Raw genomic sequence first — 21,707 nt, 5'->3', positions numbered from 1 at the left:
CAGCATTCCTTGTGTCTTAAACTAACTAGGCTTAGTGTCTTTTTCTCCCGTGACTTAAATATTATCATTTGTTGAAAAAGAACTTGTTTGAATAATAGTAAAGCAGTAGTGAGGAAGAATATGTGCATTCTGCTGTGGTCTCTTTAGGATCCTTCTCAGGTCTTGCTGGATGTTACCTCTTAGAAGACTGATGCCATAACGACAGGTTTGGCCGCAGTCCGTGGTGTGACAGTCACCGTGGTGCTCCTGTAGCAGCAGGGGGAGCTCCCAGCATGTCACAGAGATGTAGATATACACTTCTGAGGGAAAGTTTTCATGGGGGCAGTAAGGGCTTTCATGTGCCTCTGCTGCCTTGTGTTCTGTCGCTACTGTTGCTTCTCACTGAGCATGTAAACCAGAAGCCTGAAAATCTCACTGCAGAAAGTGAGAATTCTGCTTCCTTCCTTTTTTTTTTTTTTTTTTGTGAGGATGGCTTCTTAGCCATTTAGTAAGTTTTTAGATGGGAAGTGGGGAGCTAGTAAGTGGAGGATGTTTCAATATACAAGAGGACATCCAAGTCCTTTTGTAATGATCTGGCACTTCCACTTTGTAGAAAAGCATCCTCCTCCTTGTCTTTGGATTAAACATGAAACAAAGTTCTGGACAATAGCAGCAGAATAATAAGGGGGAGCAACGAAAAAGGGAGATAGAATGGCAAAAGAACTGGAGGTAAAGGAGAAGAGGTAATAGTAAAAATTAATTGTGGCAAAGTTATTAAGAGCTTTATAAAAGTTACAAAAGTTATAAAAACTTTGTGGATTTTCTGGGGTTTTTTTTGTGGGTTTTGTGGGGATGTTTTGGTTTTTTTTCAAGATTGATTGCGTATGTTGTGTAAGATTAATCAAGAAACAAATATGGATTTGATTTCTATAAGAAGTAGATCTGGCCCTTGACCATTATTCAGACTTTTTCTCTATCATTCTGCCTTTATTAATACTGAGAAAAACTAGGATGTGTTTTCTTTTTAGACTGAGGTAATTTCTTTTGTAAAAGAAATAGTATTTTTCAAATGTTTGTAATTAGGATAAACTCTTGATCAAGAAAGAGGTCTTATTCAGTTAATAAGAGACTCTTTTTTATAACATAATTTGTATTAGCTCTTTTCATTATTTGTATTGAGACTGTGTGGGCAGGGAAGGCACTGGTCTGACTCGAATGAGGGCAGTAGGCCCTTATGTATGGAAGACAGCGTCATAAAGTACACATTGGGGCTGGATTAAGGGGAGGCTTAGACATGGAAGATAGAGTAAGAAGAGGTATTTCTGGAAGCTGAGAGAAAACTGAATTAGGGAACTTTGTGGATGGTTGTATTAAAGGTTGGGGGGAAAAAAACAAAACAACACCTTCAGTTGTTTTGAAAGGAATAAAATCAATGAAGGCTAATTTCCTGTAGATTAGTGTAATTTTGTTCTGTAATTCTCACCTTCCCTAATGTGAAACACAACAATACCTCAGTTTGGAGCTGAGTCTATGATGATTGGCCAGCTGTTTTCTGCTAAAGAGAATGGATAATTTTTGCTTCCTTTGGTGGGAAAAATAGTTTAGATTTCTTTCTACTTACTGATTTTATGTAATCAAACTTGTAGGGAACAAAAAAAACCCTTGATTTGAGACTTCTAAATGTACTTTATTTAATATGTTTGATGTGTTGAGAAGTCATTAGAGAAGGTTAAGACACTGGAATTGTAAAAAGCTTGCTTCTTTAGGAAGCCAAGTTAAAGAGGGCAAATGCAAGGTCACATGAAGAGATTTAATTAGGGAATAAAAAAACCCCCCTCAAACCAATACAACAGAACAACTCTAACCCACTTTCTGTAGAAAGATATCACTAAGGTAGTTTGCTAGTGTTCCTATTTTTATTTTAAGACCTCAAATTTTTTTTAAGTAAACACAAACTTAGTGCACTGTAGCATGTAATTGGGATAAATGTCTGTCATGAGAATAATGTCTGTAGTTATCAAGAATTTGAATCATATATTGAGAAACATTACATTTTTATTTTGCACTGTTAATTATTCATTCGTATTTGTAGTATATTACCTGCATGGGGTTTATTTCAAGATTTTCACAGCCTCACCCTGTACCCTCCTGTTCAGGTACTAGGTTTCATTGTGTGCTGTTTTGTTGTATTGGGATCTAGAAGGCCTTGTGCATCTGTGTGTGGTTTTGTTTAATTATTTATTTATTGTTGATCCTCCTTCAGCATGGGCTAGTGACCTCTTGATGTCTCTTCTAACCTGAATTATTCTGTAATTCTGTGGCACCAGCCCTTGATAATACCCTGTTCAGGAAGAACTGAAAAGCCCAGTAGCAGAGGAGGCTGCCACAAAACTTCACCCTCAAAAGGCCAGAAGTTACTTTAAGAACAAGAAGGGAGGAAAAAAAAAAATTAGGCTTTCCAATTAGTGTTCGAGGGAAATTCTTGCATGTGGTTGGGTTAGAGAAGCTTACTCTACATAAAGCCTCATGCCTTGATCTGCATTAAGATACTCCTCTTGTTTCCTATATATATTGGGTTAAAGTCATGGAGGACAAATTTGGAAGTTTTTTATTTAACCACCTTTCAGATTAGTGTCAAAATCCATGGTATGTCATGGGGTTTCAGGGGAGCTGTACACAGCTAAGAGTAAGTTTGCTATGTGAACCTAACTTCTCATGATTTGGAAATTATTTTCTTGAAAATGTAATAGCAGTGCTAAGTGTGAAGTTCTTGTTTTATTTTATCTTCCAGTAGGCATTCACCCATGTGCTTAGGGTTTCTTTCAGTGCTCTAAACATAGGATGTTTTATTTATGTAGAAATTTTGACATATCCATATATCTTCATGGTTGATGATGTTTTCTGTTCATTTTTGTTTGTTAATTTTCTTAACACACAATTTTCTGGAAAGTGAAAATGAAAAGGTTAGGACAGGAGCTTTATATTTTGAGGGAAATCAAAACACTGTCCGTATGTTCTGGGAAGATACTTTAATAGAAACACCCACATGGCATGTGAAGTAAATCAAAATAACTTAAAGTATGCTTCCCAAATATTTGTGTTGGAAGGCCTCTACACTTTTTACTTCATAGTGAACATTTCTTTTGTTACTTGGAAAAATATATGTCCTAAAAATACTGTGCTCTGAGAATGTTTAGACTTGTGTAAACAGGGAGTATTCAACCTAATAGGGGTGTATTGTAGTATTAAATTGCTGTGCCAGGAAAATTAAGCATCTTCACTTGCATGACTTCTGTTATTTAGAAATTAATGGCTTTCTTCTTGAATAGGTAACAATATTGATGAGAAAAAATGTACTGTAGTTAACTTTGAAAATATTCCTTTCTTCTCAAGTTCTGTTGCTGATTGAGAAAAGCAAGCCCCTGGAAACAGGTTATAATGATAAAAATCAATCTTAAATTATGATTTGAGCATAAATAGAATTCAGCTCATTCATTCCGTGTCTTGGCTTACAAATAAAATCGTACTAATTGCAAAAAGTAGTGCAAAAATACAAAGATATAATGCACTGTTATATTTAAAAATGTTCTCTTCCACTGTCATACTCATCATATGCTTTATACTTTTCAAAGGCCTTTACGAATACTAGTTTTAAATAGCTTTATCTTCAGTAGTTGTAACTGAGTAGACATCTATTTTTTCAGTATTTTTTATTTATTTGTAATTACCAATTTTATTGTTTTAAATAATATTTAGAAACATTAAAGTGTTAAAAATCCTAGAAATACCAATTTGCATTTCAAATACCAACACAAAAATATATTACTAATCTATTAATAATACTTTTCAGAACTTGATTAATTTCTCCTCTTATGAGGTTGTTTTTCTTTTTTTTCATCCAGGAAGAAGAAAGACGTATGGCATCTGTTGCAGCAAGGAAAGAGGAAGAAAGGAAGCGTGAAAGTCACAAACAGACCTTGCTTAAGGTATTTTTCTATGGCTGTTCTAAGCCTACTGTAAGCCTGTTTACGGCAATAATCTATATCCTAATTATTTTTTTCTTTGCTGTAGCTTTTACATATCCCAATATGCCTCTGTCTCTCTAAACTTTTTTTTACAGCTTAAAAAGTGCACTCCGCAACTGCATCTCTCTTCAGTCAACTATGCAAGTTATACTTTAATAAAAAAACCCAACAGTTGAATACATGAGTGTGATATATGTAAAAAGATGTCAAACCTCATTTTCACAAATGCAGAGATAAATACAGAGTAAAGGACTTTTCAGTTATTTCAGGTTCCTTGAACTTGGTCTCCCCCATTTCAGGTGAGTTCTCTAACTACTGCCGTGCAGGGTGTTCTGAAGTAGTTTTTCTTTCATTCTTTCCTGTTGAAGTTGTTCCTTTTTGTAGAAAGAGTTAAACAGTCATCAGAGCAGCAGCTAGGCTCCAGCTGTCTCTTTTTTCAGAAGAAAACTTACCTACTAGACCACCTGGCCTGGTTAATACTTACATATGTCAGATGGAATGGCTCTAACAGGGGAGACCGAGAAGCACTCCAGAATACTCTTATGGGGCTGGTGACTAAGTGACTGATGTTGCTAAAAGGAGACCAAAGTTCAAGGATTGAAGAGTATCTGCATTTCATTTGTTGACTGAATATTGCCATTTGTCTCCAAATCATTTTTCTTTGGAGGATAAAGTACCTAAAACTTCTTGCTGTCTCCTTATACAGTTATTGGTTATACAAAAAGCTCTTTCAATTTGACAGACAGACAAAAAATTTTCCTGTAACCATATTAAGTTATCCAGTTAAAATCATATTTCATGAAGAGGATTAGACTGAAAGCAGTTGCAGGAGGCTGTAGGAAGTTTAGCAAATATACATAACTCTGAAAAATAAAAAGACACAAACAGAATGTTGACAGTATATTAGTTGTTGGGAGGAAAAATAATTTAATGTCTAGTGTCTAAGAATATATTTTGATTTCCTTTATATTTATATCCATGTATATTTTGATTTTCTGTTTAAAAAGAACAAAAATCAATAGAACATAAAAGTGGGGTTTTTTTTAGCAGACTTTTTGTTGTAAAGCAGTGTTGCAGTGGTTGTGTGGGAGTTTTTTTGTTTTTTTTTTTCTCTAAAATACTGAGGTATTTAAAGACTCTTAAGGTTTGAAGTTTTGGTGGCAGTTCTTAGTAACATAAAGAAATGGCACATTAGTGAATAATATTCTCACACAGTGTTATTTTATGCTGTTGAAAAGCTAACTGTGTCTCTGGACTGGAAAAAAGGTGTTTATTGAAAGTGTTTATTTGTAGTTCACGTTCTTAACCATTGATGTAATGTTTTCTTGTAGTAGAGAGATTGCATGTCTTGATGGCCTAGATTTCTCAGTGCATTTTGCTAGTGGAAACTTCCCTTAGAAGAAAAAAAAAAAAATTGATGTATAATGCCATTATTACTCAGGCTTCAACATTACATTGTAGTTTTTTGTAATTTAATCAAGGTATCTTTCTTATCTTCAAATAGTTAAGTGGCATGAGAGCCAAGTACCAGTATCTTTTGCATGATTCAGTGATTTTGTGTATCTTTCCTTTGTACATACGTTCTTGTGTGTGATTCTGGTTTCTTTTTTCCTGTTCCACACATTTGAATTGAAAGGAACGAATCTACTCATAGATACAATGTCCAGTGAAAAAGTTGCGAGCTATAGAATTTTCTTCCTAGTGAAATCTGAAGAAAGTATTTAGAGAATCGTATTTTTCAATTTTTGTTGTCACCTTCCTCCAAACTTTTTTAAACTGTTGTGTAAATCAAATTATAAATAGTCATTCAGTAGCAAACAATTGCTCTTTTCTTATATTCACTGCATCAGAAAAGTTAATTTCAGCAATATCTCTTTTTTTCCCCCTTGCTGATACTTTTCTACCCGAACAGCAGAGTTCCTTCATCTCTCTTTTTCCAGACTATTTTTTTATTACTTAAAACCCACTCCTCTGGGAAAGTTCAATATGTACTTTGAAATGTACAGAGAAAGTAATTCCTTTCCAACAGAGACTGAACTTAACTGTTTCTTGTGCCAGTAAATATTATTGCTAGCAGAAGCTTCACACTTCTAACATTTGCTTTTTGTAAAATGAATTCTTGGAAGTTTTCAAAAGTCTGTAGGAATCCAGCAGCCCACAACTGAGGGCTAACAAAGCAGTAGAGCTGTACAGTAGTTGAGGTTGAGGAGACCCTCACCCTCCAGAACAAATAAATTTTTCTAAATGTGATTGGAAGAAATGCTGACTATTTCAGCGTCCTCTACTTTCTGTGACATGGAGCCCCGTCATCACTGAAGTTTGTAAAAGTTGGGTGCTTAGTGTTCTCTAACCAGATAACATCATAACTCTTTGGACAGATTGAATGTGAAATCAAGTTTTGAGCTCTTTAAAATTAAAAGACTTTGAGAAGAAAAAAAGTAAAGCAGTTTCCATGTACTTTCAGTGTCAGTTATAGACAATTATCAACATAATTTTTATCAGCGTTTAGAGTCCATTAGATCTATCTCTGCAGTATCCGTCATTGAAACCAATCACGGTGTTTGCTCTGAGTGTAATAGTTGCAGCATGAGGGATTTGCAATGTAGGTATTAAATGTTGTGAAACGTTTATATGCAGTTGTTCCTTACAGGAAATACCTAGGCTCCACAAATTAGCAGTCACAGACGGTGAAATGCTTGCTTTTTTTGTTGATCTACTATTTTCTGTGTTTCAAAGAAATATTCGTTTGTAGTGCTTTACACTTCACATCTCCAACACTGAATACCGTGAGGAGCGTTCTTAGTGAACTACATTGCGGTGATGTCCACAACTCACCCACTGTGAAAAGAACTATATAAAAACATGATGATAACAGTCACATGTTACTTTTGTAGATTTAACCTGGGAGCATAGCGACTGTAAGTCGAACTTAATGCATCAAAAGTGTTAATTTCAAATTGTAAAAATAGATGTACCCTGGTTCCCTGCCTTTCTGCATATCCAATAAATTCTTTTTTTTTCTATTTGAAAAAAAGGGGCTGTAATCAAACTTTGTGTTTGGTTGTGGTTTTTTTTCCAACCACAGAGTCTATCTTAAAACAGAAATGTAAGTGTTCAATTTTAAAACAAATAAAGCCTTTCCTAGCCTACAGGATTTTTGGTACAGCCTTCTAAATCCTAATCAATATTATGTTATTTTCTTGTATCTTAGCCTAACTAAATATTATAAAGGAGACAGGAACTAATGTAATTATATTTAAAGTTATGATATTAGACAGACTTTTAACACTGGTAAGAAATTGATAAGTAAGAAGTTGATAAACGTGGTTAGCTTATGCTCTCAGGAAATAATTGTTAACAGGGATTTACCTTACCTGATACCCTTTTAGACCCAATTTGAGATCATTGCAACTTCAAGCTAACAAGTACTTGCTGTTTCAGTTCAAAATTTCATAGCATTGAAGTAGAATATTCATTAATACGTCTGAAGAGTTATGCATCTTTTATCCTTCCCCTGTTTATGGCTGAAATTAGTGACAAATACACCGACTGCCTCTGAACTACTGTTGATACTATGTAGGGCAAACTCCTATTAGCCTTTTTTCCTCCCCTCCATTCCAAAATATCAGGATGTTTGTCTGTATTCCATTTTCGATAGTGATGTTCTGAAGTATATGAGAGAAATTAAGAGATTCCTAGAATATAATGTTTTTTTTTAATATTTCCCAAGAGTGGGAAGCTTTAAATTAAGGCTGTTGCGTTTATATGGACTTCAAAGCTACGTTTTTATAACAGCATCAGTTTGGAGTATGGTATTATAAACCAAGACATCATTGGCTTTGACTGATACTGTTTTGTCCATGTTTTGTGGATGTAAATGTATTTTATGTTAAGCTCCTCTATAATATTTTCCTTTCAGAAATTCTAAGTCACTGTTGGAGTTTCATTGAGAGAAGTGTAACTGAGATGGCTGACTCACAGAGAATTAGATCTGGTTCAGAAAAACCAAACAAGGTGGAACTAACAGTGTATTTACCCTTTGGTATTATTTATGTTGTGTGGTTTTCATTTGATGAGAGTTCAGCTGCCTGTCTGTGAGCTCTTACAAACTACAAAGCACCTTGTTCTTTAACCTTTTGAAGTACACTAAATTGGATATGTTGAATCATATATATTTGTATGGTACAATAGAATAACAACCTGTGTATAGAATTGTAGGTAATTGACAGGATGTGCATGACTGTACAAGAGCAAGAACTTCATAGACTCTGGAGATAATGAATGATTCATTGACAAGACCTGTCTAGAATATAAAAGCTACTTAAAATATTTTGTAACAGTTTTTTTTTTTTAACTTATAACTGTTGTAGTCCTTGTTTCTATCACAAAGATAATCTCATTTTCTGTTTTTATAAAACCAAGTTTTTCCGGTTTTCAGAAGATAATTTTTACCCCCCAAGCAGAGTATGATGCAATTACTGCTAAAACTTACAGCAGTTGCACAACTGTCGTAGTTTAAGTGCTAGGGTCACTCTAGCAGCATGGAGGAAAGTACAAGTGGTCTGCCTTGTTTTGTGGGAGGATTATTACAAGCAGCTCTGGACAGTCAAGATGAGACTTCAGTGGTTATCCAAACAAAATAGTTTAACTTTATTCTTTCACAAGTTGTGAATTTATTATGTTACTTTTCTTGTTTCTGTTATTGCAAATTTTGTGAAATCATTGTTTGCTGGCAGTTATGCCAAATAGCACTAGAATAATGCATTGATTTTAATGCATAACCACCAACCAGTACTATTTTTTCTTCGATTTAAAATGTTTACAATGTTTTGATTAAGCAGTATATTTAAGCAGAACAGACAAGTCTGTTGATATTGCATTGTCACAACGTATTACAACTTTTATATCTTGTTTCAGGAAAAGAAACGGTTAACAATTTGTAATATTGCTCGTCAGTGGGAAATACAGCAGAATCGAATAGCTCTTGTGGCTTCTTTAAACCAAGATAAAGATAACGAACCCTGTCAGATCAATGGCAGTGCTGCATATGTATTTCCTGAAGAAAGCAGGTATTTTATTGGGAAATATTTCTTCTTATTCCGATCTTATATTCCAGGTTACTACTTGTCAGCTATGAGATCTCAATTTATTTCATTATCAAAAGTAATATATCCAAATCAATCCTGAAAAGATGTTTTACTTCATGATTAAACCTGTTGGCCTGTATATATTAATCAGTAATAAATAATATATGTTAAAAAAGTAATATAAAAGCAACTCATAGACTAAAGAAGTGAGAGCTAAATTACTACATGATTTTGCAAAATAAGAAATGTTAAATATGAGTTCTTCAGCATTCTTAAGGCTGTTGGTTTCCTTGACAGCTTAGATGGTTCCTTTTGGTTGAAATTAACAAAATGAGGATGTAGGAGCATTACAAACATTTGTGACCTCTTTTTGTATCAAGAGGTTTCATAAACTGAGTGTTGAAGTCGTGTTCTTAGTTTGAACAGCAGCATCTCTTACTGGACCACTTTCCTGCCTACGCTATTTTAACAATAGCAGTTCTTTGACTTAGCTTTATTCCTAAGGTAATTTTTTCTCAGATAATTTTTGTATTGTTGTTTTAAAATATAGTTATATTATTTTTGTGATACACTTTGTGGCTTGCTTATTTGCATCTAAAAGGTGGCCATCTGGCATTCTATGTAATGTAAAAAATTAAATGCAGAACTTAAAGAACAATGTGTGCCTTGGCTTGGCTAAAACCAAACTAGCACACTTTCAACCTGGCTAGCTCAGGCAAAAGCCTGAAAAAGCCTCGACGCCTTATTGTTCTTTAACCCCCTCTGAATTAGAATTGACATTGATCTACTACTATGTTTTATAATAGTGAAAAATTCCAGAAGATATTTTCAAGATGAGTGACCAAGCAACAAAATGACAGGGGAAATTCAGCATAGATAAGTAATTACAGCTTCAGGTATGAAGTGATAGGCTCTCAATGTTTACAGTCAAGATCGAAATCTTAGAGTTCTGGTTGATTTTTGTCAAGAAAACATCACTTGAGTGATCACTAGTAGTCAAAAAGCAAAATACATTAAAAATACTAGGAAGGTAGTAAAGGATGAAATAGTAACAATCATTACACAACTTTCTAAGCCTGTGATTTGTGCCCATCATGTATTCTCTGTGCATTTCAGTCCAGTCAGCTGGACGTATCGTGTTGCAAGTAAAGTGCGAAGAAATGAGAGCGGAGAATACCTGGACCTGTTGCTTACTTTTAAAATCACTCTCGTGAATTGGAAACCTCACATTATTTTAAATAAATGCTTAGTCATCCTTATTAATTAAGGATTAAACAAGGATAATAAGACATAAGATTATTGTAATCTCTAAGCAGAATAATGAATTTTGATGTCCTGATCAGATAATATGACCTACGGGTTTGAGAAAGAAGTGTTATTCCTGTCAAGAATAAAAGTAACTGTTCTGTACTGTGAATAGCATTGTCCTGGATTGCTTTTAACAACTGTTCTTAAAGCCTCTTACTCATGTTGAATGTGACAGTGACTTCACCTGAATAAATACATTGCAGCTGTTTTTAGGTATCTAAAGCAACACAAAATATGTTAGCATTCTGAGTTAAAATTTATAAGCAGCTTATTAAATATGAGTAATATCTTAATATTTCTTTTTTTTCCTGTCCCACTCAAGTACACCAAGAGCCTTTCTGCCAAAGAGGTAGAATATCTGCAGTGTTACTTGACGGAAAGAGAATTTTCCAGCCCTTAGTAGTTTTGAATCAGATTGGGTACTGCGAGTGAATGAATGCTGAGAAATGCAATCGTTTTTGATGCTTAGATTTTGATAAATGAAAGGACTATCGTTCAATACGGTGATGTTACTATCTCAAAATAATCTCATTTGTATCACTGCATTTTTACTTACTCTACAGGTCTCTTGATACAATATTGAGCAGTGCAGTACAAGGCTTGTCTGTTCTTGAGTCGCATTTGGTGGAAGTGGAAGGAGACACTCTTTGCTTGTATGGTGCTGGAGCGCTGGAGTGCTTGGATCGAAACTGGAGTGCTCAAACAGCTGGAATTATTGTCACAGTCTCCTTTATGTTCATAGAATTCGATGAAATTGTTCAAGTGTTAACAAAACTGAAGATAAAATTTCCTAATTCTGTGGTAAGAATGCCTCAAATTTCAGTTGTGTGAACAGCTGTGGAATATGTATTGTCTAATAGATCCTTAATTTGGCATGGTCACCCTTGAGTGCTTTCATGTAGACATGTTTGTGAATTACATGTTTGCTTGGTGTTACCCTGTAATGCTAACTTGATACTTCTCAAAACCCAAGAACTTTAATTTAGATTCTCACACAGGATAATGTTTTCTTTGCAGACTGGTTATTATTTCTCTTAATTCCTTTGACCTAGCTGATTATTTATAAGTTGTAAAACTGATGTGTAAATACAGTGTTGCCTTCCTACAATATTGTTATGGATCCATGGTATCAGAAGACCTTCATTTGTGTTGTGAATTCAAAGATCAAATAGCTGGTAGGATAAAAAGAGAGAGATAAAATTCAAAGGGAGTAGCTAGCTGAATCGGTACGGCTCTTGGAATTCCTCAGTTCTTGATGAAACAAAACAACATAAATGAGGTGCTCCCTTTAGTACTTCCTTTTTTTTTTTTTTTTTTCTTGGACATTTAAATCAGTCATTTTGAAGCAAATAATAAAATAATGATAACTTACATAAAGCAACTTGTTACTTGGATGATATGCCTCTTGAGCTCCCTGCTTCTTTTTAATGTTTTGAGTATAACAGAACTTAATGATTTCATTGAGATATAGAAATTTGTATTAAGTTCCCCACAAATTTATCCATCTCAATTAAATAATTGTTTCATTGGGGGAAGTAGGGTAATTTGTGGGGGAATAGCAGAATCTCAACTAAATTTTTGTCTTCACCATCAATTTTTCCTCCTTCCCGTTCCCTCAAGTGTACTACTGTGTAGCCAAATACACCATCCTCATAGGAGCACTAGCATAGGCCATGCTTCAAAGAAACAGCAGAGTAGGACTTAATACTAGTCTGCTATGGCCAAAAAAGAATGTTTAAAAACATATATTGTACTTATTTTTGTGTGCATATTGCAGTTGCTTTACTTGCAAAATTAAAATAAACATTGCTGAAATAGTATCACTGCTTTTTGTAACAGTGAAAACATTAGTGCTGTTACTAAAGGGTTTATAAATTGCTTAGGGCCTTGTAATGTTGACATTTCTAAATACATGTAACACACCAACTGGTTGATACATTGGTGTGTTTTGCCACAAAGACCTCAGTTGAAGTGAGCTCAGTTGCTTCATCAGACCTAAAGACTCTTTCTTTGAGTTTGAAAATTGTTTGAGTGGCACAGAATAGAAATCATTATGTTCTCTCTTTATTAATTTAATTTATTGTGATTTGACTTTTTTTTTTTTCACAGCACCTGAAGTTTAAGGAGACCAATCTTGTGATGCTGCAGCAATTCAATGCATTAGCTCAGATGCATCGCATTGAACAGTTGACAGTTGATCCTCAAGGAAATCCAGTTGTCAACTTTACTTTGTGGAAATACTATGTTCTGTTTAGACTGAACCATTTTAATCTACAGAAGATAAATGGAGTAAAGGTAGGACAGTGTTGCTCCTTCTTACTATTGGTCTCAAGAAAAATTAGCATTGTTTTTAAAAAAGCAGGTGAATTGCAGATAAAATGAGCAGAACCCTATCAGTGCCCTTTCAGGATTAGGGGAAAAAATTTTCAAGTAGACTTCATGGTATAATTTCTTGTGCTGTGCATTTCTTAAGTCCAGCTTCGCAGTGTTACAGTTAGCAAAGGTGATAAGATTCTTAGTTGCCATAGAAATGTTGCATTGTCTTAGTTGTTTGCAAGTGCAAATGACAGTCCAAATCTGTACTGGAGTGATTGGGATATAACTGAAGGGAAGGCTTTTTTTTTATTTCTGCATGTGTTTCTAAAAATAAATAAATAAATAAACAAAGAACTGTATGATTTTACTTGATTTTAAGAAGCACTTCTTTATTATGTTCAGAACAATCACAGTGCTGACACTGAATACTGTCTTTGAGAGACTACTTAGTAGTTTACAGTATACGATTATATTTCCAGTGTTATATTTCTGTTATATTTACAGAATATAGCTAAAATCATATTTTCTTCTTTAAGCATATCACAGGAAAAAGTCTGTCAAATAGATTTTGGGTTTTATTTTTTCTTTGCTTGCTATGTACAAGATTGTTAGTATGTCAGGTTTTGTTGGGTGTGTGTTTTGTGTAAATATAAAGTTAGGATACTAATATTGCTATTCTTTGTACTTTATGTTCCCCTTTATGCCAATTGAAAGTAAATTTTTTCAAGCATGTAAAATGGTTATTTCATACTTGGGCTTTGATCGTGAAGGGAGCAAGAATAGTTATGACACAACACAATGTTGCATTCAACTTTAAACACTAAATAAGTTTAAGTGGTGTTATGGAAGATAAGTAGAGCAAAAATAATGTGTAGCTTTAGTGTTTAGATCTGGTATTTTAATTTGGTCGTCATCATATGTTTTGGATTAGCTGTTTTACTTGCTATCTGATACAGCCATAGCCTGAATGTTGTGGTTTACTTGGTTTTAGTTCTGTAACACGTGCATTAATTGCGCAGAAGAGCAGGAGCGGGTTGAAGAGTGAATTAGCTATCAGAGGTAGGACAAGAAAGGAGGAAGGCAAATATGACTTGCTCTAACGGCACAGTATACTGAAAAAAAAAAAAAGTTATAGTAATCCCACAAGAATTTTAAAATAACCGTGAATTTAGTACTTTACAAAAAAATGCTCATCAAAGTTGATTTAAAAAAAAAAAGGCGGGGGAAATAAAAAGGTTGAATGTGGGTTTAAAGTTTCTTTTTTACTGCATCATGTTTTCAAAATCAGCACTAGTGATTCAGATTGAAAGAAAATAGAAGATAAATCTGACCTGTTCGGCCTTCATGGAGAAAGAAAGAAAACCGGAAAATAACACAACTATTTAAGTAGTCTTCTTGTTACGATCTCATGGTCAGCAAATTCAGTCTTTGATGGAGATGTTTGAATTTAATAGTGCTTGAGGATGAATTTAGTAAACGGATTTACATGTAGCACAGCATGCTTCTTATGTAGGGCATATATCAAATCTTAAATACATATGACTGAAGAAGTTTTTTGTCCTCAACAAACTTTTTGAGCCAGACTGCACTATATGAAGATGTGCACACAGAAATTTTTTCCTAGTGTCATTAATCATCTGAAAAGTCTCATAGCCGAGCAGAAGAGACAGATGAACTCCGATCGCTGTTTTTCATTAGTCTACAGCAGAAGTCTTGGTATCCAGCTTTGCAGAGATACGTTACCTTTTCTTTTAATATCAATAATGGAAAATTGAGTTTCAATGTAAAGAATACAAACCCTGTAGTGTGCTATTGGACCTTAGATCAGCCCTAAATAATAGTTTCAGATGATGGAAATGTGCATATTCTGCTATTCTGATTATCATTTGTGTGCAGAGTTTGTGAAGGCTGTTGTGTTGCCAGCTTTGAGGTACCTATAGTTGGTGAGTAAAAGCAATATATACGAACTGAATTGACTAAATAAATTGCATAACTCTGGCACTTCAAAAAAAAAAAAAAAATGTATAAGGAAGCTTTTATTTTTCTGCCCAACCTCCCCTTTCCATTCCAGTTATGTTCCAGGCTAGAAGCTGAGTGTTATCTCCCCCTAAGAATGATCTTGTTCCCTTGTCAAACTGTTAATGTTTACTAACTGTGGATAAGCAAATTCTCTTCGTTGAGATGCACTGTTTGGAGTTTTTTCCCAGTGAAGGTAATCTCTGATTAATTAAGAGTTGTCAAGGTTTGAAGTTACTAAACTTTGCAAAATGCTTTACGCCAAGTGGTGTGGCATACAAGGTAACAGATGCACGACATTGACTGACTTGGTGCCTGTTCTCTGCACTTGGCAAGAAGCAAGCATAATAGATGTACATTTATGCGATATTACCGTTACCATCTTTTTGTGATTAATGGAGCAAACAATGTACTGGAGTACGATGGAGAACATGAGATTCTGTGAACTGGAGAGTGTATTCAGTGTTGCTGTCTCTGTTGACCTGGTCCTTATGCTTCTCTTAACATAAATAAATAAATTAAAATCTCTTATTTCTCCAGCAGACATTTCTGCCTGCAATGGTCTTTGTTTCCCTAGCTGCCTTCTGCACTCTTTGTTTTAGACCCTGCTTCTGTTAACAGACTGTTGAGCGAGGTCATCTTCTTCTAGGTTACTAAGTAAAACTTACTTAATTTTAAGTGAAAACAAGCAAATCTAAACACTGCGAAAATGGAATTGACTTTATATTTCTAATTTCCTGGTCTATATTTACTCTAGTGAATTTCTTCCTGTGTTATGCTGTTGCAGTACCCTTTAGGCAAGGGTGGATTGTATAGTCCATGAACATTAAACAAGGATATAGTAAAATTACATTCATTTAGATCAAAATTGCATTTTACTCACAGATTTGAGTAATACAGAATACAAATGTTGTCTGGAAGTACTTAGTAATTATTGCGAGTATTGAAGTTAATTTAGTAATGGGTTGCTTTCCAAAAATACGTTATAAGATGAATGGAAATTAAATTTGATCCAGAAGTTAAGAAGTCACTGAGTGAGTTTCATTGTCCTGTGTTATCCAGGTCAGATTTAGACGATAATAAAGATTTCTTCTGCACTCAGTGGAAAGCCAGGAGACTAGAAACTATGCCAGCAAAGTTTTGGCAGTTGAAGTCAGTTCATAGTCTGGTCATCAGGGCAGGAGAAACACAGGCAATGGTCTCCAGAGGTGATGAGCCAAGATAAAAAAAACCAATAACAATCACCAAAAATAAACCCCTTCCACCTTCTTTATACAAAACTGAAATGTGTAAAATTAATCCTAAAATTTTTTCAACCACTGAAAATTAGAGGCATCTGTAATGTAATATTGACACAACCGTGTGGATGGTATTTAGAGAAGTATAATGGAGGAACGCTTGTTTTGGGGGGTTGAAAAATGCAGAGAAAATGATCTACTCTTTTCTTCGCCCCACCCTCCCCACCCCTAGACTCTCTTTCTATAAAGTCTTCTCTATGATGCTGCCGAAACAGGAGAGACCGTGACTTAACCTTTTCATGTGTGGGTACACAGAATCTTTCTGTTTTTCCAGCATAACTTGATCAGAAATCTTCCAGTAAGCCTTCTGTAAGTGCATGCAGTATGGAGTAGAATTAACATGTCTGGACTTCAGATGCTCAATGTAAGAAATTGTTACAAAATTGCTCATTTCATGAAGACTATCATGAAGCACAGGGTAGCATGTGTATACATTATAGATTCCAGAATTACAGGAAATAAAACAAGCACAAGTAACCTCCTTTGGTTTCTTTTAAAGTATGTTTAAAGTGTCAGTAAAAGCAAATCCATGTTTTGAAGATATGCCTGGACCACATCTGTACTCAGTGCTCTCTATAACAAATTTCAGTTGATTCTCGATGTACATGTGTAATGAATTATGAATCTGCCAATTTGGAAACTCAAATTTTTCTATTTTTTTCCTCCTTCTCCCCCTTTCCTCACAGGTTACTGAAAATGATATTGTAATGGCAGAAAGGCTTTTTGGCATTCTGGCATATGTAGCATCTTCTGAGCTGCCACATTATCGCATGCTTTCGTTATTTGGAGAATCTAGGTAAAATGCCATGAACGGAATTGGAATTTGTTCAGAATGTATTGTTTAACTCTCTTGTATGCTGTCGTGATAAATTATTTCTAGATAAAAAGATACAAATCTCACAAATAACATCTTAAGAGAAGATAAATCCTCTGCTTATTGCAGAAATATTAACATCTCCTGAATCATGTAGACAGAGGTTTTCACAGAAGTTACATGAAGTCTGCTGGGTACGATTAAAAGGCACATGTACACAAATGAACTGCTTGCTTAATCCTCCAGTTGTACTGGTATTGGTGAAGATCTATGGACTTTCATGGTTAAGACTGACTATTTTTAGTGGGTACTTTATAGTGGATGACTGTAAGAGTTAGCAGATTTAAGAGTTGGTGCTGTAAGAAAAAAGGTGCTTAAAAATCCCATTTTTAGTCTTCTATAGATACATACTTAATAAAAGTTTAAGCCGCAAGAGTTCCTATTTACGAAGATGCTACGTGATACATGTCGAAGTCCATCCTATAGAAGCAAATTAATGGAGGAATATGTAGAGTCGTCTGTATTTTGAGTAACTTGAGGATGAAATAAACTTGAAAGCTCATAAAGTACGTGTTCAAAGGGAGAAAAGAAAAAACCCTAACAATCACTAGAAACATATGCACTTTTTCAAAGAAAGTTTCCAAGTTTCCAATAATTAAAACTGTAAATCTTTTCATTATCTTTTCACAGGAGGAAGCAATTCCATTATCTGCTGGAGGGAAAGGGAAAGAAATCTGGGATTGGAAGTGAGGAAAGTAGTGATAACAGAAGAAATGGAGGAGAAAGCTCAACTCGAGTAATGTTGAATTACATGACAAAGGACTTTCATATGGAAAAGCTTGAGGTAAGTATATCATTACAAAATACTTTCATCCTCTTATTTTATAACCGTAGACTACTCCTCATGGAATTTGTCTATATATCAAGTTTCAGTTGTGCTGTTGAGAATGGTGGTTTTAAAATATCACTGCTTACCGTATTTACATGTGTAATCAAACACTTTAACTGACCTCTGCCAGAATACTGCATAACGGTCAGTTTCTGTCTTTAGTGAAGGGGTCCCTGAACAGTGTCACAGTCTCAGAAATACATTCTTACCTACAAGCCTTTCATTCATAACAAAGTGTACCTGCATTAGTAAAATATAGGAAGCGAGCACAGTGTGGTTTTTGTTTTGTTTTGTTTTTTTTACAAAGAAAAATGTATATTGTTAGGATTTTCTAATGGAATTCAGAAAGTGTATCCCAAAATCCATTGGTGAAGAAACACCCACAAGCAAGGTTCGAGATAGCTCTCTTTTACTACAGCCTGCACTGTTTCCTAGCTTTTAAATGAGCTACAGAAAATAAGTATATAGGAAATGTATTAGGTTTAATTAGTAAAACTGCAAGCTGGCTTGTTTCAGACAAGTGCATCAGTCACGCTTGTTTTAGTTTGTGTTTCTCTTCTGCTAACTCTTTTGCTTGGGCAAAGGGAAATTCCCAGGGAGAACATGCTTCTTTCAGCCACAATTTCTTTTCTGAGCAATCATGATGAGTTCTAGATGTATGCACTCTGCTTCCCACATTTGTCCCATTATTTTCTTTTTGATTATGTGGAAATACATAAATCCTCTAGTGCAAGAAATTAAATCAAGTTCACTGAACACTGAATTCACTTACTGCATTGTGGTTTTGTTATCTCAGATCAGTAGCACAAAAAAGAGAGTGACTGCATGTGTGAAGAGATTAAAAGAACATTTTAGTTTCAAAAGCTGTGATAGCAGCTCTTAAAACTTTTAATGGCATAGAGTAAGACAGTGAGACATTCTTCTTGTCCTTTACCATAGAACAAGCATTATAATAAAATAAGCTTGGCTTTTGTGCCATTCGTGAAATATATGCATTGTTTTCTCTTCCCAGTGCAGCAATTCACACCTTGTCCTTAGTTATAGCATTATGTATGTGGCAGCAGATATTACAGGATGTCACGAGAGAAGAGCAAAATAGGCAAAAAAGACTGGTTCCACATCCCCATCACCAGTAAACTAATGTAATAAATGTGATTGAATAAGTTTATTGCTAAAGATGACAGTCTAAGTCATTGAATAATAATTTGGTTTTTTTAGGTGAAACAGCTGGAAAGTATTTTCTCTGCTTTATCACTCATTTAAGAAAACTTCTGTTATGATGGTCTGAAGCATGACCTAACATTTTAAGTGTTATAAATCAAATGAGTTAGATGTGTAGCACCAATATAACTTATTGTTCAAAGCTTATTATGGCACTTTATAGAAACTCTGCAGAAACAAGGATTAATACAGTTTGAGTGATGAAAATGCAGAGCTAGTAGCTGCACCAAGTGCAATGGTTGGTTTGGGTTTTTTTTAATTATTTTTTTAAAGGTTCAGGTTACTTTAGTATCTAATGTAGTACATGTTAGGAACTATGCACTTGCCAGAGTCCATCAGGGAGTCTGTGGAAAGGATGCACACTGGCATATTTTTGTGTGACAATACACTTGGTTCTTGTTAGGGCAGGTAGATAGAAGTATACTTTCCAACTGTTGTACTGTAATCATGAAAAGCTGGAAAGGGAAGGGAGGGAAGGAAGAAAAGTAGTCTGGTGCTTAATTTCTGTAAATTTTCACTGCTGTGTCAGATGGCAACAAAAATCATAATGCTGTTAAAAGATATTCACACGACTACTTGAAAGTGGATTTCAGAAAAATTAATGAATGAATATAGTATGAATATTATGGATATTATGAATAGAATAAGATTCTGTGGCCATGCAACTTAAAACTCACGGGAAAAAGTGTGCAATGGCCTCTTTGCCTGGTAATGGCTATGTTATTTAATTCATTAAATTTTTGTGGTTGTTTTTCGAGTTTGCTCTTGTTTAACCTTTTCTTCCTTTGTCTTATACAATGTGTAATGGTTCTCTCATGCAGGAAATCAAGGAAAGAAAAACGTTTTGCCAGACATACGTCGAGAACTTAGTGAAAGAAGCAGCTGACATCAATATGAAAAATGAGTCGTTGCAGAAGCTCTGGCCTCAGATGTTCATTGAGCTTGTCAGAGACGCAGTGATAGAAATACGCAATAAAAATTCCTACATGAAACTCTGCTTACAGCGGATCACTGATCAAAAACAGTAGAGTCAAGGCTTGTCTTGCAAGCTTTTGCTTTCAGTGTTCTATGATGTTTTACAAACTTAAAACAATAGAATATAAAATTACCATCACTATGGCATATTTCACCTTCCCCTCAAAGGAATGCCTTTAAATCTTAATTAACTCTTGATAGTTTTGAAAGAAAAGTTTACTTGCATACTGCTTTAACAATACTTCCTTGGCTAAAGTGATGAGATAGCATAGAGGTAACTTGGTGATTGCAATGTTTTAAAGTTCCTGTTTATTTTTTTTCTGCTACCCTTGCTTCTGATTTTTAAAAAACTAATTTACACTCTGCTTGCCTTATTTTTTATTGATCACTTTTCAATTGTCACCTTTTTGACTGCTGCTGTTTAAAAAAAGTAAATCAAGAATAGTAGCTGATTTTTTATGAGTGAAAGTTAATAAATTATTTTTACACCCTGAACTTGATGGAGACTTGTTGTTTAATTTGTGAGATTACAGAACGTGGTTTCGCATCAGTGCCATCACAGTGTTCAGTATATCAATGTTTAACGAGCCTGATTCTCAAACAAACAAATTGCCCAAACTTGATTTCAAGTGTTTTTCATTAATTTTGTTTGTATTAGTTTGTGTGAATTATTTATAGGTAAAATATGAATTTGATGTCTACTCACCTAAGCTTTATTTTTATTCTGTTAAAATACATCAATAACATATTTTCTTTAGTTTCCTTATTACTAAATGATTAATTTTTGGGGTTTGCCACGATCAAATGAACTGAAATGCATGCATTATATTTGGTAAGGAAACTGATGACTACTATTCAGTTGTAATTCAATTCTGTGACTGTGCGAAAATTTCGTATTTGTTATCAATAAAAATAAATTCTTCACTTTTGCCCTCCACAGATACTGTAAAGAAGTACTGTGTGCAAAGAAAAGACTTCTCCTTAATGCTTCCTGAAGAGATGAGACACAACTTGCCCCCCAAATCAACTGTGAATGGGTAGAAAAAACACATTCCGTAGTACAATAACTTCTGCTGTTAACACCTTGCCAGCTTCTCAGAAATTGAATTTAGGAACTGTTGGCAAGTTCAGCTGATTCCCATGGCTAGTGTTCATATGCAGGTAGAAAGTTGTGCTATTTAAACTTAATTTAATATTAAACTTAATTTTATCTTAATTAGAACAGTCCAGAACTGTGTGCATTCTTTTACTCAGTTCAAATTGATCTTATTTTACTTAAGCTCATTTATATATAAAAAAGTGTTCATAACCAAATAAAACTTCCTGCAAGGGTTTCTATGGCTCAAAACTAAGTTTATTTTTAAACTTTACCTGGGCAAGATTCTCCGGGAAAGCAGAGATGCAACAGAGTTTTGTAAGTTTCTATGCCCTGAAAATAGCTTTGAATGAGTAGGAGGAGTCAGGTGGTCATTGGTGTTTTGGAATATACAGTCTACTTGCATTCAGGTCAAGTTGATGCATCTAAGTTGTTGGAGATAATCCATTTTCAGAGCATGTTACAAGCTAACAATGGCACATGTACTGTTAAACGTGACTTTCAATTTGGTTTATGTTATGTGTGTTCTTCTAAAGCATACTTGCTGTTAGTTGCTTTTCAGTCTTTGCAGAATTTGATGGAGGTTAAGTCACTTAAATTCTAAGGAAATGTTAATAGGCCTGAAGAAAACTACTCCAGCAGTTGATAGAATTTAATGGAAACAATCACCCCTCCAGGCTTTT

At 34.6% G+C, this 21,707-nt stretch overlaps 1 protein-coding gene across 2 annotated transcripts in view; it reads left to right on the top strand.

Moving 5' to 3' along the window:
* Positions 1 to 19,982, top strand: part of LRRC49 (leucine rich repeat containing 49) — a 49,634-nt gene extending 29,652 nt beyond the window's left edge. For both annotated transcript variants that reach the window (XM_086620204.1, XM_086620203.1), the window contains 7 exons: positions 3,882 to 3,965; positions 8,922 to 9,073; positions 10,963 to 11,200; positions 12,509 to 12,694; positions 16,716 to 16,825; positions 17,534 to 17,687; positions 19,775 to 19,982. In XM_086620204.1, the coding sequence (XP_086476330.1) occupies positions 3,882 to 3,965; positions 8,922 to 9,073; positions 10,963 to 11,200; positions 12,509 to 12,694; positions 16,716 to 16,825; positions 17,534 to 17,687; positions 19,775 to 19,981 (1,131 nt within the window). In that variant the 3' untranslated portion in view covers position 19,982. The remainder of the gene's footprint in view (positions 1 to 3,881; positions 3,966 to 8,921; positions 9,074 to 10,962; positions 11,201 to 12,508; positions 12,695 to 16,715; positions 16,826 to 17,533; positions 17,688 to 19,774) is intronic.
* Positions 19,983 to 21,707: the final 1,725 nt, after the last annotated feature.

This window comes from Tauraco erythrolophus, chromosome 14 (genome assembly GCF_009769465.1).
Source record: "Tauraco erythrolophus isolate bTauEry1 chromosome 14, bTauEry1.pri, whole genome shotgun sequence".
NCBI lineage: Eukaryota > Metazoa > Chordata > Aves > Musophagiformes > Musophagidae > Tauraco > Tauraco erythrolophus.
The sequence above is the reverse complement of the archived record's forward strand: the minus strand, read 5'-3'. Positions and strand labels throughout refer to the sequence as shown.